Genomic DNA, 12,219 nt, shown 5'->3' with positions numbered 1-12,219 from the left:
ACACAAACACAGCTCTCTCACTATGTTTATTCCCCTGTGCAAGCATATGTTCATTCTCATCACAAACAAAACAGCCATTCTGTAACAAAGTCACTCTTGAGGATAATTGTAATTGATTTTTGAAGTATCTTCTGCATCTAAGAAGCAAGCACTTGAGTGGCAGCTCTTAGGGTGAATGTTTCAAGATTCTTCTTATTAATGATTGAATAATAGCTTAATAGTAGGGTCAGAAGAATTTGGTTCATTGATATTGAGAGACTGGAATCTTTCCTTAAAGTGAGGGCCACAGATAGAGACCCACTAAGGTGATGTATCATGCATGTTTGTTTGTTCATATCATCTAATGAGTTGCAGTGTTATGGGAAGTAAACGTGTTTTTCTTTGGGTTGACATGACATTTGTTTTTTTATTAAATGGCTTGATTGTCCTCAACTTAATAAGTGTACTAAACGCAATCATAGGCCTTGAAGAATCTAAGAGGATCATATATTTGAATCCTTCTCTCTAGGTCAGAATATCTGACACTCCAGCCTGTTCTTGGAAAATCCGGTCAGATTGGAGATTAAACAACCACCCTAGGCAGATTTAATTTCTAAAATGCTCTTACAATCAGAGTTAACCTGATTTTGCTGTGCTGGTCTTGCATATATCGTTACCATTTCTTCTTTTAGACTGTTCCTATGTTGGGCATGGGGTTAGACTAGATGGTCTGCAAAAAACCCTTCCTACTCTATGATTCTTGTTCAATTCTCAGCATTGTTCCTCCTTTTCACATCTCTTCCAATTTTTACAGATAGCTGTAAGTTCAATCTCTTCTCTAGGCAAAGCATATCTCATAAGATTTCCATCTTAAATCTCTTTTATAATCATTGAATTGAATCCCTTTGGAACTTGTCAACATATTTTTTTTAGTTAAGTTTAGATAATACTTCAAATGAATAAAATCTAGCTTCCTAGAAACTTGCATACTGTGCTCCTGTTAATGCAAATGGTGTTTGTTTTAGAGCATTGAGTTTGGACTTGCATTCATTTTCTTACACGCTTCTGCCATAAGTCTGCTGCCTATCCAGATATTTTCCCCCATATCTATCCTATAATTATGTGCTTAAATATATTTCCAGTGTATAATAGTTTGCCTCATTACATTCATTTTAGGACTATCTCTGTTTTCAGTTCAAGATAATGTTACGTCTCTGCAATTTCTCTGTATTTTGTATCATCTGAATTTGAAAAATGTACTTTTTGCTCCTCCGTACAAGATATGAATAAGACATTGAACCAAGAAAGAGACTTCTGCTATTTTCCACTAGGTTGCATAAAAGTCTTTGTAGTCCACTTATCTCAAGGTTTCCTTCAAGGATGTTGTATGGAACTAATTCAGAAGCCTTGCTGGTCAATTCTTCTTCCTACTTAAGGTAGTTATTTTTATCAAAGAAGAAAACCAGGTTTGCCTGGTTATGATTCGTCTTGGTAATCTCACATGGGCATCAATTAGTGTGTATGTTCTCTAAGTATTTAAAGCAAACAATAAAACACGTTTTTAACTTCATTGTAAGAACTAATGATGCTCTATCAGCTTTGTAATTCCTGGCTTGTCATCCCCTTTATATCAGACAAGCTTCTCCAGTCTGCTAAAACTACATCAGTTCTTTTAATGTTAGTATACCACCTAAGCCAAGCTGTCGCTTTCAGGATCCATAGATAAAGGAATGCTATCAATCCCCCATGTTGATGTACTTCAGATTATTCAAGCATGCTTGAACATGCTCCTAAATTGTTCTGAGCTTATTTTCCCACTTACGATTCGTTTTTTGAATAACCATCAAATCACAGTTGTGTAAAATTGAAACAAGGTCTGCTATAGTAGAAACTTTTTTTAAAAATCAGAGGCAGTCTCTGTGTAGCATCCCACATGGCTTTGTCGTCGAACATGCTTGCTAAAGCCCTGTGCTTCTAGTATCTCTCACTAGTTGTAGGATTTTGTGTCATTTCTGATTTTGCCCAAAGTAAGCGTATGTGTTTGGTTACATTTTTCCTGAGTTTTGGGTTATATTCTCTTACCCTGCTCAACTGAGCCTTTCCCCAAGCAGAAAAGGTTTTTCCTCCAGTGCATAAAACCCACTATTACTTAAAACACTTGGAATTGTTCACCTTGACAGCATACAATGAGCAAGGTCCTACCAGCTGATAAGATCCAAGGGAGTCAGCACAGCGTTCAGTGCAGTAGGAACTGGCCCAGTTTCCCCAATGCTGCTATATATCCAGACACAATTTATTATGGAAACATTGTAGTTGTTGCAGTAGTATTTCTGAACACTAATTGGCCTCAAAGCAGTAAACTGCCAAGGAAACATGATCTGGGGTATGTAGATAAAGGATGAGACAAAATTTGCAGCCTAGGCTGAGGGCAAAGAGGGGGGAGAGCACGGCAACAAACTCAGACCCACACACAAGATGGGATTAAAACTGGCCACAACTTTATTGAATTCAGCATGAAAAAGGAGCATTGGCAACGCCTGTGGGTCAGATCCCAAACATCGGCTGACCCGCTTGCCAGCCGATGAACCTCGCCCCCCCCCCGACCTCTGCTGAGGGGAGGAACCAAGGAGTGACATTAAGGGGGAGATCATGTGGGTGTACACCCCTGCGTGATTCCCCTGCCACCTGGGAGTGAGTATGCCCCTGAGCTGGGGATGCAACACCATTACTCACCCTAAGATTCCTTATGGGAATCCCCTTACTGGGGACCCTGGACATGCAGGCCCTGCCTCCCCCCAAAAGGGATCCGATCCAATGCAGACTGCCCAATGAAGTCGTGACAAAGAAAATAAGCAAAACAACAATAATCGAGGGAGAGGTGGATAGGTTTTGCTGGTGAGAGCAAAGTGCAGGGAGGCCGGGCAGCAGCTTCTTAAATACTTGGCTGCTGGACCAGTATTCTGAGGTCTGGTGCCCGGCCCCACAAGTTCATCTTCAGATAGGATGGCCAGAATTTCAAATTGATTGGCTTGTAATCAAATTTTCTTGGCTATGATAGGACGGTCAGAATTTCAAATTTGATTGGCTTGCAGGCAAGCCCACAGGATGGCTGTCCGGGTCTGAGGCTCAGCCCCTGGACTTGCCGGGAGGAGGGGATGGGAGGCAGCCGGGAGACAGGTTCCTAGCCACCCTAACAGACATCCAGGGCCAGAGCCCACCAGCACCAGCGGAAGGGAAAGAAGCACCCAAGCCTCAGAGGGTTAGACGGGGCAGGTGGGAGGCTAAGAGCCCAGGCAGGGAGAGTGGGGGCAGCCAGGAGGGGGTCAGACCAGAGGGAGAAAGCCCAGGAAGCAGGGACAGCCAGCTAGCAACAAGACAGCTAGAAACCTTACTTGCAGTAGAGGAAAGGCAGCACAGAGCCATATCCCAGCCTGCAGGTAGGCTAGAAGAAATCAGCCAGAACCAGGCAAGGCTGAAAGCAAAGCAGTCACAGGTGGGGCTGCCTGAAGCCCTTAGTAGAGAGAGCTTGGCAGCCAGCCAAGAGAGCATAGCTGTAGCTGCCCAAGGGCCTGAAGCTTGGAGCAAAGGAGGCTTGGCAGCCAGCCAAGAGAGCACAGCTGTAGCTGCCCAAAGCAGCCAGACTAGCTACCCCAGGTGCAGCTGCTTGAGGCAGCCAAGGCCAAGACTAGAGGGCAAAAGAGGGGTGTGGCTGGCAGGAGGGGCCAGGAATGAGTCCACCCACAAGGCAGGGTGGGTTGTTTGTTGTGTAGGAGTGTGGTGGAGTGGAGGAGAGAGAGGGGGGAAGAGAATGAGAGAGCAGTGGAGAGGAGGTATAGGAAAGAAACAAAGAGGAGGAGGAGTAAGACCGCCAGGTGGATGGGGACAGCTGTCATGGAAGGCAGCCAGAACAAGGTCAGGTTGAAGGGACCTGCGAGTGAACTGAGAAGGTGTGAGGGTGAGGTATACCCCCCTCCTTCCACAAAGTGGGATTCTGCATATTCCCTGAAGGTCCTTTAAGGCTGAAGCCATGCAGGCCGGCGTCTCACAGGGCGGCGCCCTTGGCAGAACCTGGCAATGGAAGCCACCGTGCTCCAACCTCTTCCCCACCCGACAGCAGCAACCTAGCCCCCAAGCGAGTCCATTGGCCAACGTATCGCATGAAATTGCCTTAAACTGAGTCAGTCTACCAAGGTCAATGTTGTCTGTTCAGACTGGCAGTAGCTCTCCAAGGTCTTTAAACTGGAGATGTGAAAGACTGAACCTGGGACATTCTGCGTGCAATGCAGAAGCTTTACAATTCTGCAACAGCCTCTCAGTCAGCTGGAGTTTAGGCCAATCTACAGATTGTCAAACATGTAAGTTTGGCATAGACTGTTCCATAGTAAAACAATGTTATTTCTCCCCACACCCCAAGGCAGTTAATATTACAGAAGGCACCAAGCTTATGGATAGATCATGGCCAGTGAAAAGCACAGTGTCTTATTCAACAGATGACAAACCAAAAAAAGTACTTCCACTATGATGTATTTGTGACAGCATTGAGTGTCAACAAGTTCTTCAGGTTCTAAAATGAAAGAACAAAATTAGTAGATGCACTGGCTTCGCACAGGATCCTGTATGTGTTCCCTGCTATTTTCCTTGCTGGTTAAAAGTATTTCTGAACAGCAGATCAAAGTAATCCTACCACCCAAGGTCTTCTGGTTAACTGAGTAGGTTGTGTCATTAATTGAGGCGTTGCTAGTCCAGATAGGTAGCAACGCTGGTCCTACAAGGCAGTGACAGACCAGATCCCAATAAATACTGTGGTGTCAGTATCACTTACAGTGTCCATGTACCAGTAAATTACTGACATTTAATTTGATTTACTTGACATTCCAGTTTACTTTGAAATTTGCTTCCTGTTTGTTTAAAACTGAAATTTAAATGTATGTGTTATGATTTTATCTCTGTATATAAAGGCTACTGCTATGACATGTCCAATAGGGTCCAAATAGGCATACAGTGTGATTTGAAATGCATACTGTCGATGCAGATTGCCCTGACCTGAACAGCCCAAGTTAGTCCAATCTTATCAGATCTTGGAAGTTAAGCAGGGTTGGCCTTGGTTAGTACTTGGATGGGAGACCACCAAGGAAGTATAGGGCTGCTACACAGAGGCACGCAATGACAAACCACCTCTGTACATCTCTTTCCTTGAAAACCCTATGGGGTCTCCATAAGCCAGCTGTGACTTGACAGCAAAAAAAACAACAACCCAAAAAACACAACCTACTCCATGAAACTCACTGGGTTAGCAACTTTCTCTGAGCCTAACATAGTTCACTAGGTGGCTGTTAGACTAAAATAGTAAAAGGAGTACTGTGCATGCTTCTGTGAACTCCTTGAAAGAAGACTGAGATAAAAAACAAAAACTCCAGGTAGTTTTTTTTATTCTAGTGATTATAGAACCTTCCAATGATTTGTGTATTTATCAAGCGATCATCTAAAAGCTATTGTTTTGGATGTTTGTGTGAATTAATCTTGAGTTGCAAGACATTCTCAAATGCACACTCTTGAGAATTTTACTCACTTGTAATCCTTAAGTGCAATGCTTTCGGAAATGTTGATCTTGAATTTTTCAGCATCTATTTAGAGTGGTTCTTAAATTTTTACTGTAAATGTTTATTTAACTATAAGTTCTTATGTAAATTCTTTATTTGCTATCAGTGAATCCTAAGATATAAGGTAAGACATGGTGCTAAACTACCGTGTATGTAATAAAGATGTGTTTGTGGTCTGCTTTTAATTCCTAGAAACATTCATGCATATTGACATTAACACATAGGGTAAGATCAAAATTCAAGGAGATATTAAATACATTGTAAAATTGATCATTTGTATAATTCTTGTCCCAGCTTTCAGTTTTTAACTGTCACTTAGATAGAAGCAGTTCAGTGGCTTTGGTGTATAGCCAACATTGTTTTCAATTGTAAGTGTACTTTTAACTTTCTGTTTTGTCTCTTAGGTAGAAGAGTTGATGATGGCTATGGAGAAAGTGAAACAAGAACTGGAATCAATGAAAGCGAAGCTCTCCTGTACCCAACAGTCTCTAGCTGAGAAGGAAACCCACTTGACCAACTTGCGAGCTGAGAGGAGGAAACATTTGGAGGAAGTTCTAGAGATGAAGTATGTCTGTTTTTCTTAATTCGTTTAAACTAAACAGTTATCTAGGCCTTACGTTTTATTCTTTATTTGAGCCATTATTGAAAGTGCTGCCTTTCCCCATCAGTGCCATTTTTTTCCTCTGAACTCGTAAAGATGATTGCTGAATAGTGTATTGTGCAGAGCTTAGGAACAGAGGAGTTTCTTGTAGAAATCTGATTTCCCTTCTACAACAATTTCATTTGCACAAACTTATATTACTAATATTTATATTACATTGTTTTCCTGAGACTTTCAAATTCAAATACAGAATTTATTTATTTAAGTTATTTATAGTCCTTCTTTCTCACTGAGACTAAAGGTGGATTTCATAGCGTAAGTCATTATGATCTACAGCTGGAACATTCAATAAACAATGCAATTGGATAGCAAAAAATTTGAAAACAAGGAGAAATCTGATACACAGCTAAAACAATACTGAAATTAACCATGAGAAAAAACTAAATGATATAGAACTAAAACTTTAAAAATAGAAAGCATAAGCAAACAGAAATCTGATAAGAACTAAATAATATTGAAACAAAGCCTAAGCAATTTAGACATGACACATTAAACTATGCAGAAAATACCTAATAGGAACATAACTTACAGCAACAAACACTATAGTCTACAGCAAGCATCCCCAGCCTTTTTGGACCTGTGAGCACCTTTGGAATCCTGACAGAGGGTGGTTAGCTTAAGCACAAAATGGCTACCGGAGAAGATGGGGTCAATCACAAAACCACACATTTATTAAAAATTAATAATCTGTACAAAAAAATTACATCCTATCTTCTCTCTATGAATCAAGGTGGATAACAAACCAATTTAATTCTATAACAAATACACAGCCAGAGAATCACTTAAGTTTGTTCATTTTTATCAGAAGCAAGCTGGTATCAGGAGGGCTGGTCTAGTGTGAAGTTTAGCTTTGCATTTCATCTGCAAGCTTTTGATAATTTGGGGTATAAGGTGATATGCCAGCTCTCAGGCAGTTATCCAAATTGTCATCTGTCAACTGTGATCTGTTTTTACATTTGATGTGTTTCAGCATTGAAAAGAGTGACTCAGCTAGATAAGTGGATCTAAAATAAGATTTAACCTTTGCTGCACCATTTTTCAGCAGTGCTTGATTACTTCAATCAGGCTTAGAAATCTGACAAGAACCTTCTTTTTACTCAGCCATCTCACTTCTGTGTGTGATACGATGTCATTGTAGTCTGCATCAACACCCTCCAGAAGTGCCTTAAAAAGTCTGTGTTGCAAAGATGCAGCCCAGGTAGAGTTTATTATTTTGGTAACCACATCCATGACATGTTTAAACTGGAGTACTTTAGCACACAAAGCTTCCTGATACATGATGCAATGGTAATAAATGAATTTTGGGAAAGATTCATCTTTTTCACACAGGGCAATGAATCCATTAATCATGTGGCTCATCATTGTTGGTGCTCCACCAGTAGTGATAGACGATAGTTTGCTGGGTTGCATCCAGCCATCTTTTCTACTGGTAAGAAAAGTAGAACAACTGTGTGTCTGTGAAGAAGTTTCAAGGTCACCTTTTCATTCACAAACGAAGGAAAATACTTGTAATTGACAACAACTTTGTTCAGATTATTGTGGAACTTTCCTACCTGAAGATTAGCAGAGCACACCTGATGAAAATTGTATATTGCCAAGGCTTTTTCTGATCCTGAAAGAAAACAGAGGCAAGTCTTACTGGGGTGTCCAGTGATCCTGAGTCATAAATTCTCCCAGCACATGCATAGACACCACCTTTTGTCCACATGCATCTCTCTTAGGCAGTATTTTTGGAAAATGCTTCACAGCCTCACTGCTTCCCTCCACTCCCATATTTTGAATCTAAATGCAGAACCTGAACACACTTGTGCTTGCAAAAGATCAAGAAAGGACTCTAGTGGCAGCAGTCATTCACAAAAACTTTGATACACTTAGCTGTAGCTGAATCCTGTTAAAATCAGTTGAATATATATCTATATATCTATAATCATGACCAAATCCCATTATTTTTCTGAAACTGTGTTCTGACATTACCCTTCTTTTTGCATCATTTTAAAATGATCATGTAGGGGTTGATAACATCATGGGGCACCAGGGAAATAGAATATCAGACAAGAATGCCAGCAGTGGTCCAGTCCAGCAGTGTTCATTTATTATTAGCCTTTTAACCATGTATTACCGACACTCAAAATATTTCTCTTCAAATAAACATGAACAAAATATTTAAGCACCACAATAAAGACCCGCTTATTCTTTATCAACACAAAGCCCATCAGTTAGCCAAGATGACTGAAAGAATAATGTTAATTTTCTTGTAAGTCCAAAGAGGATTGCAAGCAGACTTCTCTTTTTTAAAAAAAGAGGGTAGCAGTGTTGGTCTGCAGTAGAAGAGAAAGAAGAGAGTCCAGTAGCACCCCTATAGGCCAACTCAATTCCCCAGAGTATAAATTTTAAGTCTGAGGAAGCGAACTTTGGCTCTGGCTGTCTGGGGATGGGGGGAGGGCTTCTCCCCCCCCCCCAAGTCTGACAGACTGCTTCCCTCCCAAGTGCATTTATTTGGGAGTAAAGGGTTCTGGCTGGCTGGTGGAGAGGAGAGGAGGGCTTCACTGTCTCCCCCCCCCCAGCAAAGCAGACTGGATCCCTCCCGAGTACATTTACTTGTGAGTAAAGGGCTCTGGCTGGCTATGGGGGGAGAGGAGTGCCTCCCCCCCCCCAATACACGAGACTATTTCTGTCCTGAGTGAATTTACTCGAGAATAAAGGGTGCTGGCTGGCCGGCTGGGGAAGGAGGGCTTCTCTCCCCCGCCAACTCAGCAGACTGCTTCCCTCCCAAGTGCATTTACTCAGGGACAAAAGGGTATTGGCCAGCTGTAGCAGGTGGAAGAATGGCCTTACTTTGAGTACTTTTCTACTTACGCAGCTGCAGTGCAGCCAAGAACACACTGCAACAGGTTTGAGCAGGAAGGGCTTTTCTTATCCCACATGTGCTGGCCGGGTTTTTCTACTTCCAGTCTGTAGCAACTCTGCTTGGAAAGGGGGCTTTTCTGTCTCTCTCTACCCCCGCCAAACAAGGAGTATCATTTGAAAGCTTATTTCAGACAGATATGATCCTCTTGCTTCAGATGTTCAGGCAACGAGTCCCACTCGGCACAAACCCTGTCTGGCCACACCCACTTTCTGAAAAGCCTTGGCTGGTGCACAAAAAGGTGTCTGCAGGTGCTCTAGTGCCTGCAGGTTACATGTTGGGGACCTCTGGTCTACCAAAGCATCATTCCATTTTGTTGCAGTACAGCCATCTTACCTGCTTAAAAATGTCCTCCTGAATCATTCAGTTTTGCATTGTTTGCACAAAGCCAGGAGAGTGGGAACCTTCCTAGCCTCAGCAGACAGGCCATTTCATAACAAAGGGGGCCACCACCGAGAATGTGCATGTATGGGCAGTTGCTGATTTTGCCCATTTGTAGGGTGTCACCTGCAGAACACTGTCCAGATAAGTGAAGCTGCTGCAGTGGAACATATGAAAAGAGATAGTCCCACAGATATGAGGGACCAAGGGCATGAAGGGCTTTGTATGTGATAGACAATACCTTGCACTGAGCCTAGTTACTGTTAGGTAGCCAATGGAGTGACTGCAAAATGATAGTAATAATATATGCTTGGCTTAGTGTGCCTCCTGTTAATAACCAAGCTGCAGTGTTCTTCACTGAGTCTCCAAGTTGACTTTGAGGGGAAACCCATGTAAACTACTTTACAGGAGTCTAGTCTTGATGTTACTGTGGCATGGTTCCTGGTGGCCAGATTGGCCATGTCAAAGTAGGGGGACAATCTTCCAAACTAGACTGAGTTGGAACAAGGGTTGTTGTTTTTTTGCAGCTGCATCAACTTGCTTCTCTAACAGCAATGCTGGATCCAGTATAACCACTAGGCTCTTAAATGAGTCTATAAGTGTCAGTTGAACCCCATTGAAAGTGTGGAGCACAGGGTTCTTCAAAATTTCCACTTTCCCAGCTTGCATCACTTCCATCTAGTCTGGATTCAGTTTTAGTTTTTTCTCTTTTAGCCATCTGATTGCAGCAGTAAGGAAGTGACTCAAGACCTCTACTTTATCACTATGGGATTTGGATTAAGAGATACAGAGTTGTGTGTCATCCACATACTGATGACATCCAATTCCAAAGCTATAAATGATTTCTCTTGAAGGCTTTACATAGAGGTGGAATATCGTGAGGGATAAGATTGCACCCTGTGGCACCCCACAAGATAATTCCCACATGAAAGAAAGCTTGTCTCCAACCACAACTCTTTGAGTTCCTTCCATGAGGATTGATTTAAACCAGTCGAAGGCACATCTCCTGATACCCACTTCTGCCTCCAAATGCCTCAAAAAGATAGCATGATCTACTGTATCAAAGGCTGCAGATCTAGGAGGAGCAAGAAAGAAGCACAGCCTTTGTCTACATTCAGATGGAGGTAATCAACTAAAATCACCAGAGCCATCTCCATCTCATAGCCTGGCCTGAAGCCAGACTGAAAAGGGTCCAGAGCACAAGAATTATCCAAGAAGACCTGGAGTTGTTCTGCTACTGCTCTTTCAATCTCTGTGTTTGCATTAAAGAGCACAAACTCCAGAGGGGGCATGGATGAGTTAGGGGGAAAGGGATAGCAGTTTCAGAAAGAGAATGACTTCAGGTTCTGTTGAATTTTCCATTTTATTTTGCCCATTCCTAAATACTTAGAAGTTGGTCCCATTGATTTACTTGGAAGTGAGTACTTAGCAACCTTCAGAGAGAGAGAGAGAGAGCAAGTTATCTATTTAGCGCTGTTGGCCAGTCCTGCCAACAGATCATTAGAAGCACTTTTAGCTGTTTAGCTATCCCTGAAGAGAAGGAACATTTTTATTGGCAGGGCTAACAATGATTTTGGTTTTGTGAGCCATTATTTATATTCAGCTTTCCTGTTAACATCATTGCTTTCTTGAGGAGAAGAGGGGGAAGAGAGAAATTACGATAGAAAAAAACAGCTCGTATACATTGGAAAGACATTTCTGGGTCTTAGAGATGGAGCCTGAACTGGTTCAGACTTCCAAACTTTTATATTCAGCAACCTAATACCTGGCAATTGGACACTGAGAGTCTGCTTTCTTTTATAAAACAAAAAACCCTCCACACTTTTTAATAAAAAAAATACAAGATTGAGCTATAAATTTGCTTGCCTGAAGAGGTGGTTCTTGGAGCAGGGGGAGAATAACTCTTAATGCAGGAGTCCAAAGCAATTTGAGATATATCTTATAATCCATGCTCTAGCAATGCATTTACCTGCCAAACTGCTCTGCCAAACCTTCTCATTAAAATGTATACATATATGCAATCTGTGTTGTATATCCTGGACTACTTTTTGAACTTGGATCTCTGGAGCATGGAATAAAATCATGACTGTTCAGTGAAAACTTGTTGCTAACTAATTAGTTAGTTTTGGAGAATAGTTGTACATCTGATACTGAGGACTTGCCAAGGCGTGAACCCAAAAATGTTTCGGAAATGTTATAAGATTTGGCTTGGCTTTTAGTGGCCAGGATTAATCTGAACAAAGCATATATTTTATATGTATGTGTAGGCTGTTACCTTTTTGCAGTGGAGCAAAGCCTTTGGCCCTGTGAATCAGAACAGACAATAGATATGGATCACTTGGCATTTCCTAAATCTGTACCAGTGAGAATAATTCCCTGTGAAGATACGTTAGGGTAGTGAACAGGCTCTGACCTTTTTTTCCTTTTGGAAGTTTGCAGCTGACAGTTGGCCAAGATAAGCCTAATGTGTTCTGTTACCTAAAAAGAGATTTTAAAATATGAAAATTATTTTAATGTAGTCTGGGTTTAAGGTAGAGGAAAAGGAACACAAATGTTTTGCTGCTGTTGGAACACATGAAGCTGCCTTATACTGAGTCAGACTATTGGTCCATCAAAATCTGCTCAGACTGTCAGTGGCTCTTAAAAATCTCAAGTACAGGTCATTCCCATCAATGACTACCTGGTCATTTTAA

General features: G+C 41.7%; 1 protein-coding gene across 2 annotated transcripts in view; it reads left to right on the top strand.

Moving 5' to 3' along the window:
* Positions 1-12,219, top strand: part of ERC1 (ELKS/RAB6-interacting/CAST family member 1) — a 261,544-nt gene that overhangs the window by 129,908 nt on the left and 119,417 nt on the right. For both annotated transcript variants that reach the window (XM_054988425.1, XM_054988424.1), the window contains one exon: positions 5,984-6,144. In XM_054988425.1, the coding sequence (XP_054844400.1) occupies positions 5,984-6,144 (161 nt within the window). The remainder of the gene's footprint in view (positions 1-5,983; positions 6,145-12,219) is intronic.

Source organism: Eublepharis macularius, chromosome 9, assembly GCF_028583425.1.
Source record: "Eublepharis macularius isolate TG4126 chromosome 9, MPM_Emac_v1.0, whole genome shotgun sequence".
NCBI lineage: Eukaryota > Metazoa > Chordata > Lepidosauria > Squamata > Eublepharidae > Eublepharis > Eublepharis macularius.
The sequence above is the reverse complement of the archived record's forward strand: the minus strand, read 5'-3'. Positions and strand labels throughout refer to the sequence as shown.